The following is a 25,777-nucleotide window of genomic DNA, read 5'->3' as shown; positions in this document are numbered from 1 at the left end:
ATAGCCCTTTGATCTAAGCTCTGCAGGTAAGAGAGCATAAATACAGTAAGTGTAGTTGTGAGTGAATGTGCCTCCTGTAAAAATGTCTTAACTGGGGAATGATGTTATAGAGGACTCACAATATCTAGTCGGGATGCCCAGATTGTGACTTATTTCTCTTTATGTTATGTCTTTCCTCTCTGTGTGTGAGTACAGAGTAATAAAGACAGCTCTCACACAGTGAAATCGGCTCCTAAGAATAGGAAGTGTGCAATGTTTTTGACAGAACTTGCTGATACTAATAGAAATAAGTTATGCAAGATGTCCACTTCTTACATTGCTAAAAAATGTAGTACTTGCTTTAACAGGCAAGTTAAAGGATGTAAGCAAACAAGAGATGCATTGGGCAATCTCTGAGTTTTCTGTGTCTGATCTGTTTCCATCCACCTGTAGGCGTAGCAAAACAAGGTAGTTACTGTAGTTTAGATTCCTCCTCGTTTGTCTCAGACTCAAATTTTGAGGACTTTTGTCAGGGTCTTGAGAGTCTGAATAAAAAAGATATGTGTTCTCTTTTATAAAACCCTTCATTCTTTCATCTGGAGGGAATGGAATGTTTCTGAAGCTTTTTATTTCGACAACTGTCAAATGCAGGTTGCCATTTAATGAGAAGGATGAATCAGTTCTTATTGATGGCCCAAAGGTGGATGTGTCTTATTAACTTAAGAGCACAGACACTCTTCCCTTTTGTTATTTATGGGATCTTTCAAAGATCCCGTGTCCTCAAAGGGGACGCATACCTTAAAAGATCCAGGGAGGCAGCATAAGTTCCACTTCTGTGGATCTCTCAAGAGGTTGATGCAACTGGAATCCTTGTCGATATATGCCATATGAGACCTTGAGAGATTCCTTTCCTCTTCTACAGCCCTTACCATTACGTCCAGAAGAGCCGTATGGTTAAAATCTTCTTCGGGTGATGTCAGTTCCAAGCTTAAATTGTGTGGTCTTCCCTTTCATGGTGATATGCTGTTTGGGCATGATTTAGAAAAAATTGTCGTGAAAAGTTAGGATTCTTTTTCTAAGAAGTGTTTTCCAGTTGTTTCTAGGTAAAGTAGATTTTATTTTCGTAAGCAGAAAAGGAATTTTTTTCCAGTCCAAAAAGACAAAGAGGGAAGGCCTAGAAAAACAGGGAAAGTATATCTTATTTAACTCCAAGAGTTCTGAAGCCTCTTAAGAATGACGCCAGAGATCTGGTAGGGGGAAGGTTAAATTATCCTATAGAAGAATGGAAAAAAGTTACTTCAAACCCCTGGATTCTAAATATCTTAATATAGGGTTTTACAACATTTATTTTTATCTTCCCTTGACCTCTTCAGTTTTCAGGATCACTCCTGTTCAGAAGTGGTCAATAGTGATCTATCTGAAGGGAGTGCTACATCACTTTTAATTCCAAGTTCCTCCTTTTTGGATAACTTTTCTCTCCAATGAGATATGAAGATCATGGTGGTGTTAGCCCACTTAAGAAGATTAAACATGATTGTGGTCCTTTGCTTGGATTACTTTCTTGTTGTGTGCAGTTTGGTGATGTGCCTGGAAAACCGTGTTTTACAGATGTGCCATCATTCATAAAGTTTAGTGTGGATTGTAAATTGGGAAAAGTCCAATTGCTACCCATCTCAGATAATGATATTTCTAGGGATTTTCCTAGGTTCAGTTCATCAGAGAAGTTTTCTCCCTACTCAGAAAATTCCAAAAGTCATGGGACCGGTGGGGGATTTCCTTGCCCACCCTTCCTGTTCAATTCGGAAATGCTTGTTTCTTCTAGACACCTTAACCACCTATAGTCCAGCTGTCTGATGGGCTCAGTTTCATTCTCAAGCATTGTTAGTGAATTGGAACAAGGATCAGAGTTTGTTGGAAGACGTGTTGATTATTTCCCTGATAATGGCCCAGTCCCTGGTCTGTTGACGGTCATCAAGAGAAGGGGATGCCTTGGATACTCAAATATCTTCAGGTGGCCAATACAGACATAAGTCAGTGGGGTTCGAGAGCACAGTACTCTTAGTCTCAAGGGGAGTGGTCAGCAGATCGGATCAGATCATGTCTTTAAATCTGAGAGCTCTTGGCAGTTTTGAAAGCATTGAAGGCCCTTCAGAACTAGTAGGGAAAAATGTTCAAGTAAGATCAGACAATACATTGCTGGTTGCATACTTAAACCATTAGGGAGGTACAAAGAGCATGGCTTTGCAGGAGGTCTCTTAAAAATTATTCCTTAGACAGAACACCTGAGATCCCTTTCAGCTGTTTATCTAAGGGGATAACTAAATAAAAGAGCATACTTTTTGAGCAGAGTTTGTTTAGATCCAGGAGAGTAGAGTTCACAGGCCCTTATGTTTCAACAGTTAGCAGAGACAGGGGGTTCCCCAGATAGATCTATTGGCTTCAACCAAGAATACAAAGCTACCAAAGTTATTTTCCCTCACTCCAAATGATGCGGAGTAGGGATGAATGGTCTGGCCCTGTCTTGGGACTTCTTATTAGCTCATGCATTTCTTCCCCTATCCCCATTGCCCAGAGTGTTTAGGAAAATTCAGGAGAAGAGAGCTCGTGTTGTCCTAGTTGCTCCACTGTGGCCCAAGAAGTTGTGGTACCGGATTTCATTACAAGGTCCTTGGATTCTTCCGTGAGTCAATGATCTTCTCTCCCAGGCACCAGTCCTTCACCTTCACATAGAAAATCTATATTTAACAGCATGGAATCTGAAAAGATAACCCTCAGAGCTAAGGGTCTTTTAGATAACTTAATTTTTTCCATGTGAGCTAGAAGGAAGGCGATCACTTCATGGATTTATTCTAAAGTGTGGAATAGATTCTGCTTGTAGTGTTCAAAGTCCCAGCTTTCTCCAGAGGTGTTTTATATTCAGTTAAGGCTACATGCAAAGTTGTTTGTTTCCGTGTCCGTTCCGTTTTTTTGCGGATAGGATGCAGACCCATTCCTTTCAATGTGTCTGCAAAAATTGCAGACAGCACAGAGTTTGCTGTCTGCATCAGTATGTCTGTTCCGTAGCCCTGCAAAAATTCAGATTTCAGCCTTGAGTTCTGTATTTGATGAGACATTTACTAATCATCCTTGGATAGTTCTTGAAAGGGGTGGATAGGTTGAGACCCACAGTTAGATCAGTTGTTCCTCCTTGAAATTTAAACCTGGTGTTATCGGGTCTTGTGTGTTCTCCTTTTGACTCCTTGGCAGATATAGCTCTTAAGTTTTTCAGTCTAGAAACTGTTTGTTTTTTGTTTTTTTAGTGGCCATCACTCTTAAAATTGGTAAGCCCATTCTCAGGATTTCAGAGAATAGAATTGTATTAAAGTTTGATCAGTCCTTTTTACCTAAAGGGGTCTCTGACTTTCACAGACAAGAGGAAAATATTCTTACCTCATTCTGTAAAAATCTAAAATCTGAGAGACAATGAACCTTTCATAAGTTAGATGTAAAACACTGTGTTTTACAATATTTAAAAGCTACTAAAGGATGGAGAAAATGTGATTATCTTTTTGTTCACTTTCAGGGAGCTAATAACGGATTTGTAGCCTGGCTTTTTAGATAAAAATGTCTGTTTGTGAAGCCTATAAAGCTATGAATAAAGAATCTTGAGCAAAGCTAAGGGTTCATTCCACTAGAGCAGTATCAGCCTCCTGGGCACAAAGGGCTAAAGCCTCTATGGAACAAATCTGCAAGTCTGCGGCATGGTCAAATCCACATATGTTTGTGGAACATCACAGGATGGATGTTAATTTGAAACTTAGCATTTGCCAGGAAGGTTCTGCAGGCTATAATACCACTCTAGTTGTGCTATCTGGTATATCTCACTGTATTGCCATCGTAATGGACGTATTGGAAAAACTGGATTACACTTACCGGTTATTTCCTTTTTGTGACTCCCCCACAATGGCGTGGTATATTCCTTCCCCCTAAAAATAGATTTAGTACACATATAGATGACAAAATGATGGCGATTAGGTAGAGGTTGTGTGTGAAACATTAGACTCTCTAAGCTGTCAGTCCAGTAAGACACTGAGGAGGTGGGTCAAATTTATTCTTCCTGTTCTTACCTGGTTGGAGGAGGGTCATGCCACTGTAGTGCCATTGTGGTCACAAAAAATAAATTACTGGTCAATCCGGGGGGGGGGGGGGGACGACACTGGGTCGGAGCTCAGGCATTGGTGAAAGCCCCTTGCCACTCAAAAACTCTGATAAATTAAGTACTTATCTCTTGTGATCTGTGAAGAAACCTGACAGTAAATCTTGAGTTCCCTGCGGTGCTATCACAGTACCCATTCAAATAGGTTGTCTGTGTGAGGCTAGTTTCATACCAGCTTTTACCATTTCCGGCAGAGATTTGCTCACGGTGGTTTTTGTCTGGCCGATTCTCAGCATATTTATTTGCCGGCTTGTGGACAGATCTCGGAGGGCTCCAGATGGCGACCAAAACAGTCGCCAATGTGCCTTAAAATTTGCAGATGTCGACAAGACTTTTTAGTCTTGTCGCCATTTGCAACTGGACCGCCGCGCTGCTGCGCAGCCTAGTATCAGTTAAAGAACATGGCACGCGCCATGTTCTCTTCACTAGCACAGTGGAGAAGGAGGGAGACCAATGGGGAGATAGCAGGGAGGAGGAGGGGAGGAGCTGTGGCCATTGCGCCACCAATAATTGTAAAACATATTAATACAAATATAGGCAGCGGTATTCCAGACCCAGCCTCAATAGCAGGGCATGCGATACGCGCCAATTAACCTCTCAGTTGCCAATCTGAGGGGTTAATGGCCCTGTTGTTGAGGCCAGGTGCGGGGTCTGTGATACCGCTGCCGACACTTTTATAAATGAGTTAAAGAGGACCTTTCATGGGTCCAAAGAATATGAACTAAGTAGCAGGCTGCATAGAGCGGCGCCCGGCGATCTAAGTGCACTTACTATTATTCCTGGGCACCGGTCCGTTTGCCCGCTGTGACCCCCCGTATTTTCAACGTTTAGAGCAAGGAGGAGGAGACGCCAGGGAGAAGGAGAGAGACACTGGCGTCTCCTCCTCCTTGCTCTAAATGTTGAAAATACAGGGGGCCACAGCGGGTGAACGAAGCAGTAAGTGCACTTAGAATAACAGTAAGTGCACTTAGATCCCTGGGCGCCGCTCTATGTAGTCTGCTACTTAGTTCATATTCTTTGGACCCTTGAAAGGTCCTCTTTAATTACATTCATTGGTGGCGCAGTGCACCCCTCCTTAGTATTAGTATGATTGGTGCAGTGTGCCCTCCCACCCCCCCATTATTATATGGTGGCCACAGGGTCCCCTCCCCTCCATTGGTGGCAGTGGCAGATTACACTGCTGGGGCGCCGATTGGTTACCATGGCAGCCAGGACACTACTGAAGCCCTGGCTGCCATGGTAATCTCCCTGCTGCTGTGTGTACTATACGCGGTCCAGAGACGGCTGTCCCAGGCAGAGTCGCGCGTCTACGCGTCATCTCGCGAGACGCGTGACTTCCTGTGAACGCGTGCACACAGGCGCGCGCGTTCACAGGATCGGAAGGTAAGAGAGTGTATCTACAGCCTGCCAGCGGCAATCGTTCGCTGGCAGGCTGTAGATGCGATTATTTTTTTTAACCCCTAACAGGTATATTAGACGCTGGTCCTCTGGTGGTCCCTTTTGCTTGGATCGACCACCAGAGGACACACGTAGCTCTGTAAAGTAGCACCAAACACCACTACACTACACCGCCCCCCCCGTCACTTATTAACCCCGTATGAACCCCTGATCACCCCATATAGACTCCCTGATCACCCCCCTGTCATTGATCACATTCCTGTAAGGCTCCATTCAGATGTCCGTATGTGTTTTACGGATCCACGCATCCATGGATCGGATCCGCAAAACACATACGGACGTCTGAATGGAGCCTTACAGGGGGGTGATCAATGTCAGCGAATACCTTAGGGTGTCTACTTTCCGAAATGGGGTTATTTGTGGGGTTTTTCTACTGTCTGGGCATTGTAGAACCTCAGGAAACATGACAGGTGCTCAGAAAGTCAGAGCTGCTTCAAAAAGCAGAAATTCACATTTTTGTACCATAGTTTGTAAACGCTATAACTTTTACCCAAACCATTTTTTTTTTTTTACCCAAACATTTTTTTTTTTTTAAATTAAGCTAGGGGGGCTGAGGTGGTTAAATAAAAAGTTTGAAAAATAAAAAAAAATATCAAAGTTTTTAAATTGCCCCCCTTTCGCAATTTTACATATAAAATTTACAAACAATAAAAAATAAACATTTACATATCGCCACATCCGAAAAAGTGTGAGCTATTAAATATTACAAAATATTTCCGCTCTGGTGAAGGTCGTAACAGAAAAAATAAATCAAAACCATGCAAGTCGCCATTTTTAGTCACCTTGTCCCCCAAAAGATGTCACTGGATGTGAGAGGTATGTGGTGCTGTATTCTCCTATATGTAGTGCTGACTCACTACTGTGACCTGCGTCTCATCTTCTCAGTCAAGTCCTTTTTTTAATTATATGCATTTTAAATTTAGCGACTACAAAACTTTATTTGGCTCCAACATTTTTTTGTTTAGGAGCCAATGGCTCCTGGTTATTTTTTATTTTTTTTGTCTGGAGCACGGTCTCCTCCTGTCCCCATTATAGCGAATGGGCTTGGTGGGTGCCCGGAATGCAGACAGATCTGGCAGGATGTATTTATACATGAATATATACTTTTCGGAGTACTCATATATAAATAATTTTCAGTCAGTGCTATTTCCCCATGGTGCCTATAGTCACAGGCCTAATATGCCTAAAAGTGAAGCTGGCCATGATTGTAGATTCTTCGGTTTTTCGGATCAGTTATTCCAAGAGAGTCCAACTGTTATGTGTACTGGCATAAATTGTACCTTAAATATTCAGACATACATATAGATTTTATATTACATATCCTATTTGGTTTCCACCCTCTTTATGTTGTGGCTTTCATTTAGAATGACTATTGCAATACTCTGCTGGATCTGTCATATGACTGAGACCACTGGCTCACCACAAACCCATTTGACTTTTAATGGAGCCCGTTGTGTTCGGGTTTGATGTACGGTATTTTGCGTTCATGGGAAAAATAATGCTGCACACAACAGTTTTTCCTATCAGAATCTGAGATTAATTCACCAGTCTAGATGTGAACAGTAGATTCAACAGTGAAGCAGCTTGGTCCACAACATCCATTGTTTTTAATGAGTTTTAAGATCCTCATGTGCTGAGAGCCATATAGCTTAGAGCCATTTATTACGATACTTTACTGTAATAACAGCCAGCTGTATTCTCATTTATTTTTAGCATTTTAATATCAATTTTATTAATTCAGAATAATAAGAGCATTTTGAGAATACTCAGCAGTATATAAAGAGGAATTTCGAGCTGATATTGTGTTTCTAGAAGGGCACACAAATCTACGTCTCATTGTGCGCCGCTCACTTTCCCCTCCAGGAATGAAGCCTCTCTATCTGCCAAGTTTTGCTTATTGGCAGCATTCGCTGCAGAATAGCTGTGCAAATAAGCAAATCCTAAATCAAACCAAATTCAAATGCTGAATCAATGTTGTTGTTTTTTTTACTTTTTTCAATGAGCAAATTTAGCTTCATAAAGTATTTATATTCTTACCGAACATTTTTTATATGAATTTAAAAAAAAATCTACAAAATATGTCCACAGCCCCTTAAATCAGCAGATCGGCGTGGTTGCCAGGAGATTGACTCCTGCGAATCTGATAATGATCACCTGTCCTGAGGATAGGTCAACAATATCTGTAGCCCAGACAACCCATTTAAGATCGGATCATACCTTTCCCACATATTCTGTTTTTGTGGGAGTTTTGGTTGCACTATATTTATTTTTTGTCAAAAAGGGCCATGTTTTCAATAGGGTTTATAACTGGAGGACTGACAGTTTCCCTTCCTGCTTGATCTGCTGCTAGCTTTGGCTCAAGCTGCATGTGGGATTCTAGAATTATTCAGGTCGATCAACGCATGAGTTCCTCCTCAAAAGGAGTGAATAGGGGCAGTTGCTCAGTTGCCTTGGTATGGACCAGGTATGCAGTGATTTTAGCAATTTGAAAACTGTTCCAAGGTGCACATCAGCATGGTTTTTGGTTGCATCTAGGAAGCCTGCTGTCTACTATGTGTGACTTAAAGGGGTTGTTCATAATTTAGATATTGAATGCCTATCTTCTGGGTTTAGGACTTCAGTATCAGGTAGGGCAGAGCCAGACAAGCCTGTGTTACCTCGTAACTTCTGCTATTCACTTCAGTAGGGGTAGTGTTGCTGTTACCAGCTCCATCCACTACACAATGAACAGGGTTTGTAGTTCCAGAGCTACAAGGTAACAGCTGATCCTGAGGATTGGTCATCAATATGAAATCCTGGGCAACAAAATCCTGTGTTCACATCATGTTTCTGATGTACTGACCTACACCCTATTTGTCCATAAGGTTTCCCTACCCTAACAGAGGGTAAAGCAATGTCCTTATGGCTTCTGTGTAGCTACTTAAAGGGGTTGTCTGGGTTCAGAGCTGAACCCGGACATACCTCCATTTTCACCCCGGCAGCCCCCCTGACTTGAGCATCGGAGCAGTTCACGCTCCGATGCTCTCCTTTGCCCTGCGCTAAATTGTGCAGGGCAAAGGCATTTTCAGGAGTTCCGGTTACGAACCGGGCTCTCCATGGGGCTGCCAGGAAGCCTGGTGACGTCACCGGCACTGATGGGCAGGCTTTAGCTCTACCCTAGCCAGTAAAACGGCTAGGGAAGCTCTAAAGCACACCCATCAGAGCCGGTGACGTCACCGAAAACACTGCCGAGCGGAAGCTTCCGCCCGGCAGTGTGTGATTGTAAACATGAACTTCTCCGATGATCAAGTCAGGGGGGCTGCTGGGTGAAAATTATGGGTATGTCCGGGTTCAGCTCTCAACCCGGACAACCCCTTTAATACGTCTCCGTTGAATCCATTTTTTTAACTCGGTAAGATTTTTATTTTAATATACAACAAAACTGTATGGGTGTCTTATCCTGCTGTATGGCATCTGTATAACTTACTTGTTACTTAAAGTGTTTCTGTCACTAGAATTTTCAACTGGCTGACATTAGCGATATGCTACTGTCAGCTGCACCTAACTATCACAAGCTATTCTTGTGATTATTCATGCCCCCGTTACTGCAGAGTTCTTACTTTTATAATATGAAAATTAGCCTCTAGGAGCCCGGGAGGGGGTTGCTTCTGCTCCTAGAGGCTCCGTTCTCCCACCTCATTACACGCCCTCCAAGTCTTGATTGACAGGGCCAGGCAGCCGTTAGGGAAGGACGTTCATCGGCTGCCAGCTTCCTCACCGCGCCTGCGCCAAATACTGAACGGCACGAGATTTCCCCAGGGGCGGCAGGAGGATGCGAACGATGCCTGGCCCTGTCAATCAAGACTTGGAGGGCGTGTAATGAGGTGGAAGAATGGAGCCCCGGTAACGGGGGCATGAATACTCACAAGAATAGCATAGTTAGGTGCAGCTGACATTAGCACATCGCTAATGTCATCTAGGTTAGTAGTGAAAATTCTAGTGACAGAAACCCTTTAAAGTGGTTTTTCCAAGACTTAAATACTGATGACCTATCCTCTGGAGCATTAATATCGGAACAGTGGGGTCTGGGACCACTGCCGATCATCTGTTTTAGAAGGCATCGGTGCTCACAGTAGCACCACAGCCGTTTCTCAACTTTCCCTAGGCCAAGTGATGGCACATTCATCCGTCACGTGGTCTAGGTGCACCTCAGGCCCATAGACGTGAATGGTGCTTTTATGCAATACCAAGCACAGCTGCTATACTATGTACTTTGTTAGTAAGGCCCCCTGCACACGAACGTGTGCTTCCCGTTGCCGTATTGCGGACCACATTTGCGGATGCGCAATACACGGGTGCCGTTCCGTGGGCATTCCGCATCACGGATGCGGACCCATTCACTTGAATGGGTCCGGAGATGCGGAACGGAAGCACTACAGAGTGCTTCCGTGGGGTTTCGCCCCGTACTTCCGATCCGCAAAAAGATAGGACATGTTCTATCTTTTTGTGGAACGGCCGGATCGCGAACCCATTTAAGTGAATGGGTCAGCCATCCACTGTGGCTGCCCCACGGACTGTGTTCTTGCATTGTGGCCTGCATTTTGCAGGCCGCAGCACGACCACGGGGTGCACACGTTCGTGTGCAGGAGGCCTAAGGAGAAGGCTGTGGCGCTCACTTGAGCGCCGGTGCCTTCTCAAACAGCTGATCGGTGGGGTTCCCGGGTGTCCTGCACATATCCCTGAGCTGTTAGTGTCCTTCATATCACTACAAGGGGTCACCAACTGTCATATGTGATAGCTGCCCAGATCATCACACCAGCAGTGAGTCACTCTACAGCAATGGCAAGATTGAAGCGCTCACCATGAGGCCTCTATACTCAATCATCTGATCCCAAACAGAACCTGGATTTGTCGCTAAGGACGATACAGTTACAGTCCATAAGAGGTTTCTCGTTCATGACACCACTGCAAATAAAGGCAATGGTGGCTTGCAACAGTGGCAGGAAATGTAGTTGGCACTGTGACACCAAATTTCCTTCTGCTAAGCACCTGGAAATGGTCCAGCCAGATAGAGGTGTGCAATGAGGGTGCCACCTGTGTTTGGATGGTAGAAAACAAAACTGTGGGAGTTTCTTGTGCTTGTTGCCAGATCAAACAATCCTCTGTACTGGCGGTCTTTTTGGACTGTCTGGACCTTGTTCACTGTGTGTAATCATTTAACCGCTGCCGCAAACATCTCCTAACAGCTAGGTCAGAACGGTTGTGGGAAGTCCGTTGGATCGACAATCCTTCTTCTCTCAGTTCAATGATGTGCCCCCTTTCAAAGTCTTTCAACTGGGCAAAATGTCTTCTAGTGCGTTGTAGAGGCATGTCTAGCAGTCAACAATCTCTCACCAAAAGGTACACTCCAAAAGTGGCCCTAGAGAGCCTTTTTTTATAGGGCAGCCGGGGAAGTACTTTTACGCCCTCTTATGGCAAGACTCAGTGTCTAATCAGACCACATCTGTAATCATTTACATATCTGCCTGAGACATAACCTCATGCCTCATATGTATCTTAGGGGCCCTGCCACCTAGCTAGGAACTTATTGTCCCTCACTGGTTGTAATACAGCTGGTTTAATATCCGACATACAACAGTCCCTGAAAAATGCAGAAACCAAAAATATCGGCTTTCACGCCAGCCTCACTGCTCTTGCCCGCATCCTCCATCAATTGTGGTGTTTTGCTCTGGTAGATAGGGTAAGCGGGCACAATACAGAGGCAAAATACAAGTTCTTAACTAAAAAATGTCAGTGTTTATTCACACTTGAGGCAATTGCACAAAACAGCACGACTTTGCAGACTTGATTTTAATTCACACACAATGGAAAGTTCATATAACAAAAGTCACCTTGCTGGCAGTTCTGCCTCCAGTAGTCCCCAGTAGGCTTTAAGGGGGCCTGTTTCCCCAGCGTGCGGCTGTCAGCCCTCCAGCACGGCACAAAGCCTCAGATCCCAAAAAACAGAGACTTCTCTGCTAAGCCCAGCTTCCTATTTAAGGACAGCCAGGTGCTGCCAAAACCTGGACCGGCACTTAAACTCCGGTCTGGTATTTGACCTCAACTGGCTGGAAACCAACCCAGCTGTACATGCTGGGAGGAAAATACCTGCCTTGCCAGACACAACCCCTCACTTTGTCACAATATATATATGTACATACACTCTATGTATATCAATCAGCTATACCGTGAACTGTAGAATTTTCCTCTTTGGAACATACTGAATAGGCATATCTCAAAAGAACAGCAGGGAAGATCAGTGGTTTAATGTAGAGCGCCAAGGTTTGCAACAAAGCAAGCTAGCTTATCCATAAAAAATAAATAAATTAAATACATGTCGCGCATTAGACAAGTTGCTGTGTGAGAAACGACCTTTCTTTTTTCCCTGACTATTTTCTAAAGGTCAGGCGAAACTTGATGAAATTTTTATGCGGTGAAAAAGCTTCAGCAGATGAATGTTTAATGAGAAGGTGGCAGAACTCAAGAATCTCTGTTTGAAATGCTCAGATGTTGTAAAGGAGAAGATGCAGCTATTAGCTAGCAGGAGAAAAAAGCAGTCCATTTGGTAAATGTAAATTTCAGATTTTTTTATTTTTTTTTTTCTTACCCTTATTCAGTTTTAGAAAGTAAAAATGTTAGATAAAACACGACAGGAATTGAGGTGTTAATGCCTTTTTAGTATGATGTCATCTACAATGGTACATGGTGGGATGGGAGTGTGTTGCTATTCTATATTTGTAAAAGCTTTTCAGAAATCTCTACTTGGAAAACATAAACCCTAGATATAAAAACAGAAACGATTTTCTTTTAGCCTAGTCTTTTGGGTATTACTTATGAAATCTACCGTAAAAGTGAAGGATTTGCTTTTGACATCCAACCAGGTTGCTGTATCTTTCTTAATGGGAATGTACAGATGTAGCAAACTCCAACTTGGCAAAGGAAGCATTGTTGTCTTGACATGTCTGTTTTAGCAGCCAGTTGCATTCCCCATGTGATAACAATTGTGGAGAACCCATTCTTATAACTGTGTAATGTGCCATTCTTTTATTACTGAATTAATTACTAGCAGTTTGGAATGAAGTTCCTCATGGGCGTTACCAGTTGGGTGTGTCACTACACAGTTTAACACTATCCAAATATTGCTGCCAATAACAGACGAGTAAAACCTATCTGGGCCTTCATTGACAACGTATTATATGTAGGTTTGTTTAAAGGTGTTTTCCAGGTCCCTGATATTGTTAACCTTTCCTCAGGATAGTTGATTAATATCTGATCAGTGAGGGTCCGACACCCTGGATCCCTACTGATCAGCTGAACAGTAAGCACAGCTCCATTCAAAGTGTAGTGGCCGTGCTGGAATAAAGCGAATGGGAGCCGAGCTGCAGTAACCAGCCACAGCCACTACACTTTGAATGGAGCTGCTTTCTGCAGAGAACAACTGATCGGTGAGGGTGCAGGGTGTCAGGCCCTCACTTCTTGCATATTAAAGGGTTTCTGTCACCATATTTAACCCTATTAAACTAGCTCAGTGCTTCTCAAATAGTGGGGCGCCAGGCTCCGTAAAGGGGGGCTCGTTCAGGGACGGCCTTTGGGGTGTGCGGGCTGTGCGGCCGAGCAACAGGGGCGCCGGGCGGCCTACAGCTCGCAGTGTAATATGCGGCAGGGAGATGAGCGCGTCTATTGTGGAAGCGCTCCTCTCCCTTCCTCTGATCAGAAGCAGGCGCTGGACGCGATGTACGGAGCGGGGGCCGGGGGAGGGACTGGGAGGAGGAGCTGGGGGCTGGCAATAGTGGTGGGGCGGTGCGGTCACTGTACTATAGCCCCGCCCCACCGCTCCCCCCAGAAAATAATTGAGAAGCACTGAACTAGCTGAACATTAGCGATGTGCTAACTAGCTGAACCTAACTAGTCCATTCCTACTTTTAACTTTTATAATATGCTTTTTAGCCTCTAGGAGCAGGGGGGGGGGGGGGCGGCATTGCCCCTGCTGCTAAAGGCTCCGTTCTCCCACCCCTGGCCACGCCCTGCTACACTAGATTAACAGGGCCAGGCAGCGTTGGTCTCCTACTGCCGACCCTGTCTGCCATGTAAATCTCGTGCCTGCGCCGTCTCGTTCAGTATTCGTCGCAGTGAGTGAAGGGCGCTCGCCGGCTTCCTCACTGCACCTGCGTGGATTCTGAATGGCGCGAGATTTCCCCAGCGCACAGGGCCGGCAGTTGGAGGTGAAGGCTGCCTGGCCCTGTCAATCTAGTGTAGCAGGGCGTGGCCAGAGGTGGGAGAACGGAGCCTCTAGCAGCAGGATCAACCCTCCCCACACCTAATTAGCATATTATGCAAGTTTTATATTTCTGGCGTAACTGGGGCATAGATAAAAGTAGGAACAGGCTAGTTAGGTTCAGCTGACATTAGCACATCGCTAATGTCAGCTAGTTTAAAAGGGTTCATTCTGGTGACAGAATCCCTTTAATGACCGATCCTGGAAGCCTGGAAAACCCCCTTTAATCATGGGATTCATTAATTATTCTGATTGGTTATTGATTTGGCTTAATTGATGATACTTAGTTCGCAATTGTTGCACCAGCATAGCACTGATACCAAATGGACCAATGGAAACTTTTTTTTTGTAGGGCCCTTTTTTTTTCTACATTTGCAAACATACCTCACCGCTTTCATGATCATATCCACGCCAGCATTTCACCGTTCATAATTTTACATTTGAAAATAACTTGGAGGTGGCAAGTTTGTGGTGTTCACACGTCGGTGATTTCCATCAGTGTTTGTGAGCCAAAATCGGGAGTGGATCCTACACACACATAAGGGTATAAGGAAAAGACCTGCACCTGTTCTGTGTTTAGAGCCGCACCTGGTTTTGGTTTACAATCACAGACCAAAACACTGACGCTGGGTTCAAACCTGAGCGCTGTGTATGCGCTATTCTCCGGGCGTCTCGCATACGCGGCTCCGGTAGTATGCAAACGCCCGGGAACGCGCGACAAGACGCCCCAAAGAAGCTCCTGTACTTCTTGGGGCGTCGGGCGTTTTACAGCGCGATCGTAGGCGCTGTAAAACGCTCAGGTGAGAACCATTCCCATAGGGAATCATTGGTTCTTGCCTGTTGAGCGTTTTACAGCGCATAGGAACGCGCTGTAAAACGCTCAGGTCTGAACCCAGCCTGAGGTGTGAATGAGGCTTTACACTGTGAAAGGTCTAAAGTGAATTGATTTGTGTTGCAGTTATTTCTGTCCTCCTCCTTCTGGTGCTACTGCTTTTATGTAGCTGGCTATCCACCAGCCCATGCATATTTTGGGGTACTGATATGATGTCAACTTTTGAAATCTCCATAGTTTAGTTGTGTGTATGTATACAGTTATGTCGTGTTTGCTTTTATATTGACAATAGTTAATGCTGTTTTCCAATATATTTTTACTGATACACCGGTGCCTTATCAAACAGCTGATTGGCTGGGGTTCCCCGGTGCTGGACCTCCACCAATCAGATACTGAGGACCTATCCGGAAGATAGGTCATAAGTAAAAACTCTTGGAAACCCCTTTAGTTACATTTTTGTAGAACGTATCTACCTCTTTTATTTATTATTTCTTTATTTTACCCACTTATATAGCGCTGAGGTATGCCACAGCACTTTACAGACATTATCATCACTCACTGTCCCCAATGGAGCTCACAATTTGATGCACCCATAAAATATTTCACCTTTACATGTGCCTAGTGTAATCGTATACATGCAGTAGTATCTTGTCCTTAAGCTCTTCCATATGCATTGTACAAAATCAATGGAAAAACAGTAGATGGGGGTTCTGAGTGCTATTCCCGCAGGACCTCCCTCTGGTAATATCAATATCAGACACCAAGTATCTTCCAAGTCACATATCAATATAAAATAAGCTGGTTCCTTTCCAGAAAGGATTGGTTGCTGCTGTGAGGCTGAAAACTGAGCCTTTCCTTCCTTCCTTCCTTGTATTTAGACTTCGGAATCATTGTTGGTGCCTGGCAAGGAGCCTTTTCTTAACCTTCATGTATTTTTGTTGTCGCTTGCAAACTTTTACCTATATTGTAGCATTGCTTACCTTTGGACACTGCAAATTTTATATATATATATATATATATATATATACACACTGTATATATCATCATCAAGCCAATTTTGACACTTGATCTGTATAATAACATATAGTGATTTTTAAATTACAGTAAATTTAATGATATTTGTAATACTTGCAATTCGATTGTGTAGGACTCACGATTAAGGCTACTTTCACACTCGTGCTTTGTGCGGATCCGTCTATTCAGATAATACAACCGTCTGCATCCATTCAGAATAGATCCATTTGTATAATCTGTAACATAGCCAAGACGGATCCGTTTTGAACACCATTGAAAGTAAATTGAGGACGGATCCGTTTTCTATTGTGCCAGATTGCGTCAGAGAAAACTGATCTGTCCCCATTGACTTATATTGTGTGCCAGGACGAATCCGTTTGGCTCAGTTTCATCAGACGGACACCAAAACGCTGCTTGCACCAAAAGCGGAATGGTGACTGAACGGAGGCAAACTAATGCGTTCCGAGCGGATCCTTTTCCATTCAGAATGCATTAGGGCAAAACTGATCCGTTTCGGACCACGTGTGAGAGCCCTGAACGGATCTCACAAATGAAAAGCCAAAACACGAGTGTGAAAGTAGCCTTGCAGAAAGAACGGCCGTCAGGAGTCTGGTCCTGTTTACCAGCTTGCCAGTTGGAAAAAGCCAACTAAAGACCACTAGGGGGTGCTCACTGTAGCCAGTTATTCATTGAAGACAGGCGGAAAAGACCAAACCAGTCAAAGAGTCGCAAGAGAACAGTCAAGAGAACCCAGTAGTAGTCCACACAGTGCAGATTTTTTATTTTATTTTTTTACATCATTACTATGTGCTTTATTATTCATAGGATAGGAGAAAGCAGTGGCATATAGTCTGTTTTTGTGTTCCAGTGTAGGAAAAAAGATAAATGTAAGAGAACCAGAAGCACTATTCCAGCATATGACCGACGCCAGAGGCGCCCAATGGTCCTCATTGGCAATAATGGGATCCGTCAGCTTTTTGTCAGAATCTATAAAGGAGGCTCCAAATGGAACCTCCAACGCAAATGTGAACCTAGCCTTGAAAAGTTCTTCCCATGTTATGCATATATGACCTATCCTCATTATACACCATAAATGCTTGATAGATTTGCCTTCAGCCCTCACACATCGGGAGAAAGGGGTGTCTGCTTCCTTGGTTCGTTCTGTAAATTCCTTAGACTTTGTGCATGACCACCTCTCCATAGACCTATAGCCATAGCCCCACACATGAGGCATTTTGGTATACCCCAAGGGAATAGCCCTTTTATTATTGCAAGAGATGACCAGATTTGTACAGTGAAGTCCATGCAATCTCAGTGTCCTATTATGTCCAGAAGTTTAACAACTATTTCAAGGGTTAATTGGGCTCAGTCAGAGGCCATTTTCCTGAATATAGATGAGACCTTTATTTCAGGGCTTATGGCAGCAAACAGAATGCGGCCGACCTTCATTAACTTTGATGGGACACATCAGTGTTTGACCTTTCGACACAGTATGCAGGCTTTCATTTACAAACTCATTTTGAAGCCGGACCAGACATTGATCTTTCTGATTCTTTAAAACTGTATGGCTTCTCTTTATTTTATTTTATTGAAACCTGTTTTTCAAAGCGGTCGGAAAGAATAACTTTGTTCAGCCACCCCCTGGTGCTTGAATGTCAGGCGGATCTAAAGCACATCTTTGTTATCTTTGGTGGGCCTTAGGTTTTACCATCTGGTCATATCATAATAATGGCTGAGTAAGGTCTGAATTAGGAAGGCTACTCACACGCTAGGTAAAAAAAAAATCCATGCAGATTTGAGGGTGTAACGTGGAAGTCCACAGCATACCCCAGCTGAAGGGCCTGGACAAGGTAGGCAGTGGAAGGTGGCCGCCTGGTTTGCCAGCTCAGGTGGAGGGATGCTATTTCAATAATATCTGTTGAGCTGTTGGATCTCTCTGGTCAGTGATGAGCCTGGTCTGCCTGTGCTCAGCACTGTACTGCTATATACATTGAATTTGCTCGAGGGTGGTGCCTGGTGCAGGCATCAGAATGGGGTTGTTCTATGCAGAGGTAGTGGAAGACTGAAAAATTAGCACTTCCCCCATCAGACCGATGGAAGCACTCATGAATATTGGGGTCTGGAACAGGGGTCCCCTGTCTAAAAAGGTCATAATAAAAAGAATTGCTCATTTCATTCGTTGGACTTGCATCTAATGGATGTTTGTTACTGGCTAAGGTTTGATATTTTTTCTATGATGAGTGATGATGGATTTGTTGCTTTGATTTTTTGTTGATGGCAGAATTGCACCAATGATGTGTGTCTGTCTCTCTTAATATTTTCACAGAGACGGCTTGGAGATGCAGCAAAGAAAGCCATCGGGAAACTTACGACAAGAACGGTCAGAAAAGGAGATAAGGTATCCGCTTTCATAAGCAAAATGTCTGGTTATGTCCACATGTGATGACTGTGAACTGAACATGCATATTAGGTGTTTGTTAGTTCATTTCTACTGGCTCCTTCGGGATTGCGTATGTAGAAATGTCTTCTGCTAGAAAAAAAAACATTCATGTTTCATGTAATTTTATATTCACCACTTAAAAAAGCTATGTTCACATTTCATTTGGACTTGTTAAAGTCCAAATGAAATTTATATGACCTATCCCCAAATATGCAAAATTACAGTGGAGCCCCAGTTATGGGTCTTCAACACAGTGAAAGCCAGATATCCCTCAAAGGAAGGAAAACCAAGCAAAGGGCTGTCCCCATTACAGAGATCACCGGGCCATATTAAGTGGCCCCTGTGTCCAGCTCTTTTACAAGCCTTAAGGATGTGATGGGGAACACCTAAGCCAGTTATCCATCCACAGAGAGCTGTTTCGGCGTGTTGCCCGTCATCAGTGTGGAGTAGGATTCTAGCTCCAAATGGGTCATCAGTATATGAATGGTGGGGGTCCAACACCCTGCACCCTTGACGATCAGCTATTTGAGGCTTCGGCACTCGGTGAGCTCTGCTATCTCCTCTCAACTAACCAAGCACAGTGCTATACATGGTGTAGTGTCTGTGCTTGGACTTGCAGCTCAAGCCCATTCGCTTGAGTGGCACTGAGCTCCAACTAGGCCATGTGATTGAAGATGATGTTACTGGCCTAGGAGAGGCCACAGCATTGCTTGGAAAGCTGTGGCCTCTTCATACAGCTGATTGGCAAGGGGGCAAGAGTCAGATCCCCATCAGTCAGATATTGAGGACCTATCCTGAGGATATGTCAGCAATATATGATTCCAGGAAAACCCATTTAACTACAAAAGGTCCTGATACATGCCACAACCCCTGTCCTTATACCCTGTTAGGGCAAAAGCAATTCATGTTCTGGCAGACTCAGTTGATTGTGAATAAGCGCCCTATGCAATCAGCTGTAATGTCCTATGAGGACTGTAGGCCAAATCTGGGAACTTTGGATCTTTCAGTACTGTATGCATATACTGTACAGCTATGTAATAATCTTCAGGATGGACCATTTTATAATTCTTTAGAAAACTCCTTAAATCTCAGTTTATTTAATAGCACGCTCTCTTGCAGTCTTTGCTATTTTTAAAGCAATTTCAGTGAAATCCGAGCATGGCCTACTTGATTCCTACCATGCTAATAAACAGATTGGTCATAGACACCACGCAGCAGTATACAATGTCACCTGCTTAAATGTAATATTTATGTACGAAACCCACAGACACTTCAACACTAGTAAACAGCAGAAAACCATGCCGGCTTAACCCCTCACACCAAAGGTATGATTTGTATGCATCCCTGAGCTCTCCTTTGTGCTTATATACAAATACTGTTCTGGGAACCACCAGCCTGTTTCCCAGGAGGAAGAACTGCCCACAGTACATGGTCTCTCCGGCTGCATTCCTTTTCCATAGAGGAATCTGGAGGCATTTAGTTTGTACATTGCTCATAAAAAGGCAGTCCAAGTGAAGATCTGCGTTCTATTATCGTCTGTGATGTGATACTGTTCTCGGACCTGCATGTTAATAGCGGGAACTCCGGGTGTCAGAATTAAAGGGACACTAAGGGGCTCATTTATCAAACACAAATACACCTAAATAAGGCATACTCTGGCACAAATTGCGGTGCAAAGGTCCTTTGTGCTGAAATCAGCGACTTCTCCCCGCTCACGCCCAGTCTAAAACAGTGAGCGCGGTGGGGAAGGGGACAGGCCGGTTTTAGGCAAAGAAAATGGTCTAAATGTAAGACAGGAAGGAAGCTGGCTTACATTTAGATTGGCGCTAGATGCGCCGACATTATGAGGCCGGCACCTCATCATAACTTTGGCGGATCTACCGTAGGGGTTATTAAGAACAGAGTCTTAATAAATGACCCCTTAAATCTTTGGTGAACTACTGAAGATGGTTGGTTTGGTCTGCATTTGAAGATGGGAGTGGAGGATGCTCTGTATAGCACTGTTATGGAAGCTCTGTATAGCTCTGTTATGGTGGCACTGTTATGGAAGCTCTCTATAGCTCTGTTATGGCAGCACTGTTATGGAAGCTCTGTTATGGCAGCACTGTTATGGAAGCTCTGTTATGGCAGCACTGTTATGGAAGCTCTGTTATGGCATCACTGTTATGGAAGCTCTGTTATGGCAGCACTGTTATGGAAGCTCTGTTATGGCGGCACTGTTATGGAAGCTCTGTTATGGCGGCACTGTTATGGCAACTCTGTATAGCTCTGTTATGGAAGCTGTTATGGAAGCTCTGTATAGCTCTGTTATGGCGGCACTGTTATGGAAGCTCTGTTATGGCGGCACTGTTATGGAAGCTCTGTTATGGCGGCATTATTATGACGGCACTGTTATGACGGCACTGTTATGGAAGCTCTGTTATTGCGGCTCTGTTATGGAAGCTCTGTTATTGCGGCTCTGTTATGGAAGCTCTGTTATTGCGGCACTGTTATGGAAGCTCTGTTATGGCGGCACTGTTATGGAAGCTCTGTTATGGCGGCACTGTTATGGAAGCTCTGTATAGCTTTGTTATGGCGGCACTGTTATGGAAGCTCTGTATAGCTCTGTTATGGGAGCTCTGTATAGCTCTGTTATGGCGGCACTGTTATGGAAGCTCCGTATAGCTCTGTTATGGCGGCACTGTTATGGCAACTCTGTATAGCTCTGTTATGGCGGCACTGTTATGGCGGCACTGTTATGGCGGCACTGTTATGGCGGCACTGTTATGACGGCACTGTTATGACGGCACTGTTATGACGGCACTGTTATGACGGCACTGTTATGACGGCACTGTTATGACGGCACTGTTATGACGGCACTGTTATGACGGCACTGTTATGACGGCACTGTTATGGAAGCTCTGTATAGCTCTGTTATGGCGGCACTGTCATGGAAGCTCTGTATAGCTCTGTTATGGCGGCACTGTCATGGAAGCTCTGTATAGCTCTGTTATGGCGGCACTGTTATGGAAGCTCTGTTATGGCGGCGCTGTTATGGAAGCTCTGTTATGCCGACACTGTTATGGAAGCTCTGTTATGGCGGCACTGTTATGGAAGCTCTGTATAGCTCTGTTATGGAAGCTCTGTATAGCTCTGTTATGGCGGCACTGTTATGGAAGCTCCGTATAGCTCTGTTATGGCGGCACTGTTATGGCAACTCTGTATAGCTCTGTTATGGCGGCACTGTTTTGGAAGCTCTGTGTATGGCACGATTATGGAAACTCTATAGCTCTGTTATGGCGGCACTGTTATGGCAACTCTGTATAGCTCTGTTATGGCGGCACTGTTATGGCAACTCTGTATAGCTCTGTTATGGCAGTACTGTTTTGGAAGCTCTGTGCATGGCACGATTATGGAAACTCTATAGCTCTGTTATTGCGGCACTGTTATGGAAGCTCTGTTATGGCATCACTGTTATGGAAGCTCTGTTATTGCGGCACTGTTATGGAAGCTCTGTTATGGCAGCACAGTTATGGAAGCTCTGTATAGCTCTGTTATGGCGGCACTGTTATGGAAGCTCTGTTATGGCGGCACTGTTATGGAAGCTCTGTTGTGGCGGCACTGATTATGACGGCACTGTTATGACGGCACTGTTATGACGGCACTGTTATGGAAGCTCTGTTATTGCGGCTCTGTTATGGAAGCTCTGTTATGGCGGCACTGTTATGGAAGCTCTGTTATGGCGGCACTGTTATGGAAGCTCTGTTATGGCGGCACTGTTATGGAAGCTCTGTATAGCTTTGTTATGGCGGCACTGTTATGGAAGCTCTGTATAGCTCTGTTATGGAAGCTCTGTATAGCTCTGTTATGGCGGCACTGTTATGGAAGCTCCGTATAGCTCTGTTATGGCGGCACTGTTATGGCAACTCTGTATAGCTCTGTTATGGCGGCACTGTTATGGCGGCACTGTTATGGCGGCACTGTTATGGCGGCACTGTTATGGCGGCACTGTTATGGCGGCACTGTTATGGCGGCACTGTATGCGCACTGTTATGCGGCACTGTTATGCGGCACTGTTATGGCGCACTGTTGCATGACGGCACTGTTATGACGGCACTGTTATGACGGCACTGTTATGACGGCACTGTTATGACGGCACTGTTATGACGGCACTGTTATGGAAGCTCTGTATAGCTCTGTTATGGCGGCACTGTCATGGAAGCTCTGTATAGCTCTGTTATGGCGGCACTGTTATGGAAGCTCTGTATAGCTCTGTTATGGCGGCACTGTTATGGAAGCTCTGTTATGGCGGCGCTGTTATGGAAGCTCTGTTATGGCGGCACTGTTATGGAAGCTCTGTATAGCTCTGTTATGGCGGCACTGTTATGGAAGCTCTGTTATGGCGGCGCTGTTATGGAAGCTCTGTTATGGCGGCACTGTTATGGAAGCTCTGTATAGCTCTGTTATGGAAGCTCTGTATAGCTCTGTTATGGCGGCACTGTTATGGAAGCTCCGTATAGCTCTGTTATGGCGGCACTGTTATGGCAACTCTGTATAGCTCTGTTATGGCGGCACTGTTATGGAAGCTCTGTTATGGCGGCGCTGTTATGGAAGCTCTGTTATGCCGGCACTGTTATGGAAGCTCTGTTATGGCGGCACTGTTATGGAAGCTCTGTATAGCTCTGTTATGGAAGCTCTGTATAGCTCTGTTATGGCGGCACTGTTATGGAAGCTCCGTATAGCTCTGTTATGGCGGCACTGTTATGGCAACTCTGTATAGCTCTGTTATGGCGGCACTGTTATGGCAACTCTGTATAGCTCTGTTATGGCGGCACTGTTTTGGAAGCTCTGTGTATGGCACGATTATGGAAACTCTATAGCTCTGTTATGGCGGCACTGTTATGGCAACTCTGTATAGCTCTGTTATGGCGGCACTGTTATGGCAACTCTGTATAGCTCTGTTATGGCAGTACTGTTTTGGAAGCTCTGTGCATGGCACGATTATGGAAACTCTATAGCTCTGTTATTGCGGCACTGTTATGGAAGCTCTGTTATGGCAGCACTGTTATGGTAGCTCTGTTATTGCGGCACTGTTATGGAAGCTCTGTTATGGCAGCACAGTTATGGAAGCTCTGTATAGCTCTGTTATGGTGGCACTGTTATGGAGGCTCTGTATAGCTCTGTTATGGTGGCACTGTTATGGAGGCTCTGTATAGCTCTGTTATGGCGACACTGTTGTGGAGGCAGTGTATATGGCTCTTTTGTGGCAGCAGTGGTCTTATGTTTAGTATAGGATGTCGGATAAATGTAAAGTTGTTTACTTTTATTATTTATGCATAGGATACAGTTATAGAGTAGACTAGCAATTGCTTCCCTACTTCCGTGTATGAATAGCAACCTCTTAACATTATGTAGGCCTATATATTCGATATGTGAATTGCTGCAACTGTCATTCTGCTCCTCGGCTAAAAATACTCCTGAAAAACTGGCTACTTTTCCACTTGCGGCAGAGGAATCCGGCAGGCATTTCCGTTGCCGGAACTGCCTGCCGGATCCGTCAAAACGTATGCCAACTGATGGCATTTGTAAGACTGATCAGGATCCTGATCTGTCTTACAAATGCATTGAAATGCCGGATCCATCTTTCTGGTGTCATTCGGAAAAACGGATCCAGCATTTATTTATTTTTATAATTTTTTGCGGTCTGCACATGTGCAGACCGGAAGGACGGATCCGGCATTGCAGTATTTTGACACTATTACATTCCTATGGAAAAAAATGCCTGATCGGCAAGTGTTCCAGATTTTGGGCTGGAGATAAAACTGTAGCATGCTGCGGTATTACCTCCGTCCTGACAAGTCAAAATGACTGAACTGAAGAAATCCTGATCCATCCTGAACGGATTGCTCTCCATTCAGAATGCATTAGGATAAAACTGATCAGTTCTTTTCCGGTATAGAGCCTCTAGGACAGAACTCTATGCCGGAAAAATAACCCGCTAGTGTGAAAGTACCCTAAGGCCTCATTCACACTTCAGTGTTTGGTCAGTGATTTCCATCAGTGATTTGTGAGCCAAAACCAGGTGCTGCTCTAAACACAGAACAGGTGCAGATCTTTTCCTTCTACCTCATCTCTGTGGAGGCTCCACATCTGGTTCTGGCTCACAAATCACTGATAGAAATCACTGACCAAACACTGAAGTGTGAACGAGGCCTAAGAGGAGTATTTTTACTCTTCCGGAAAAAATGTAGTGTGACCTATGACTTCATCACATTTCTTAGGTGATGCAGAACTATTAGGTAGGAGCAGTCCTCTTTATTTTTTCTTTTTGCAGATAACATGCTATAAAGTCCAGAAATGCACAGCTCAGAGCTATCAGAACCTTCCTGTACTTGTTAGTGTCTTTATTTATGGCATGTCTATATATAGGAAGTTCTTCCCAAAACACATGGAGAACAGCGCGCTCAAGATTTTAATTAGTCTCTCTAACTCACTGACAGGAGTTCATGAGTTATGGAATTATGGGGGGAGATTTATCAAACTGGTGTAAAGTAGAACTGGCTTGGTTGATATGGGCAACTAATCCAGTTATACTTTACAGCAGTTTGATAAATCTCCCCCATGGTGGCAATCAGAGTTTGGTTTCATGATGCTGCTCTAGTGAGCTTTCCAATGGCACAGGTTGAGCGATTCTCAGAACCCCCACTAGTTGGCATCTGATACAAACGAGCTATATGTTAATTACAGGGCCTCATATGAGTCCAGGACGGTAGACCCTCAGTTGGGCTGGAGCTCACAGCTTTATAGGTCACCTTCATGCAGTTAGTTCAGATCAGCTGACCTACAGTAAGTGTGGCCTTCGCCACGACTGCATTTCCCAAACTGGCCAAAAACATTTTAAGTATTTTTATTTTTTTCATTTTGAGGCTCAATACTCTTTAGATTAGTTTGAGTTATTTCCCTGTGTCATCTTCATCACGTGTGTCAGGGAACGGTTTCTAGAGATTTTAAGGGGCAATTTAGAACATTTGCCAAGACAAGTATCTGTAGATAAGCTTATCAGTCATTTTCAGGTACAGTCATTGGCAATACTTGGAATGTTCTTCGTGTTAAACAACACATATGCACCCTATCAACAGAGGCCACGCCACAAAGTTATTATAAAGAGGTCCTCCAAAAATGCGTGATCAAATGCTATCGCTGCTACTACCTCTGCTAGATATTAGTAGATCCAAGAGACACATTGCAGGCATTGAGGGTATCATGACGTGCAAAAACAGGGAGAGGAAAATCCCACTATGAGGTTGTAACTATAGTTGAGTAAGGAGGTACAGATGTGCCACAACCTGGGCAATTAATTTTAGGGTGAGCCACACTCGTACAGTCAACAATTCAAATTTTGCTGTTGATTCTAAGAAGAATCTGAGCTGTATCTCAGAATGTCTTTATTTTCCCATGTATCTTCTTGCATCCAGGGACTGTGCCAGGTCATTTTTGGCTGTATGAGTCAGCTGGATTTTGTAATGGACAGCATTAAATTATAACGATTAAACTCCATTAATGTCATCGTACAGAAATGTCTCCCAT

At 44.2% G+C, this 25,777-nt stretch overlaps 1 protein-coding gene across 3 annotated transcripts in view; it reads left to right on the top strand.

The window, feature by feature from the left end:
* RNF130 (ring finger protein 130) overlaps positions 1-25,777 on the top strand; it is a 247,138-nt gene that overhangs the window by 156,597 nt on the left and 64,764 nt on the right. For all 3 annotated transcript variants that reach the window (XM_044281117.1, XM_044281116.1, XM_044281118.1), the window contains exon 4: positions 18,098-18,169. In XM_044281117.1, coding sequence (XP_044137052.1) covers positions 18,098-18,169 — 72 coding nt within the window. The remainder of the gene's footprint in view (positions 1-18,097; positions 18,170-25,777) is intronic.

Source organism: Bufo gargarizans, chromosome 2, assembly GCF_014858855.1.
Source record: "Bufo gargarizans isolate SCDJY-AF-19 chromosome 2, ASM1485885v1, whole genome shotgun sequence".
Taxonomy (NCBI): domain Eukaryota; kingdom Metazoa; phylum Chordata; class Amphibia; order Anura; family Bufonidae; genus Bufo; species Bufo gargarizans.
The sequence above is the reverse complement of the archived record's forward strand: the minus strand, read 5'-3'. Positions and strand labels throughout refer to the sequence as shown.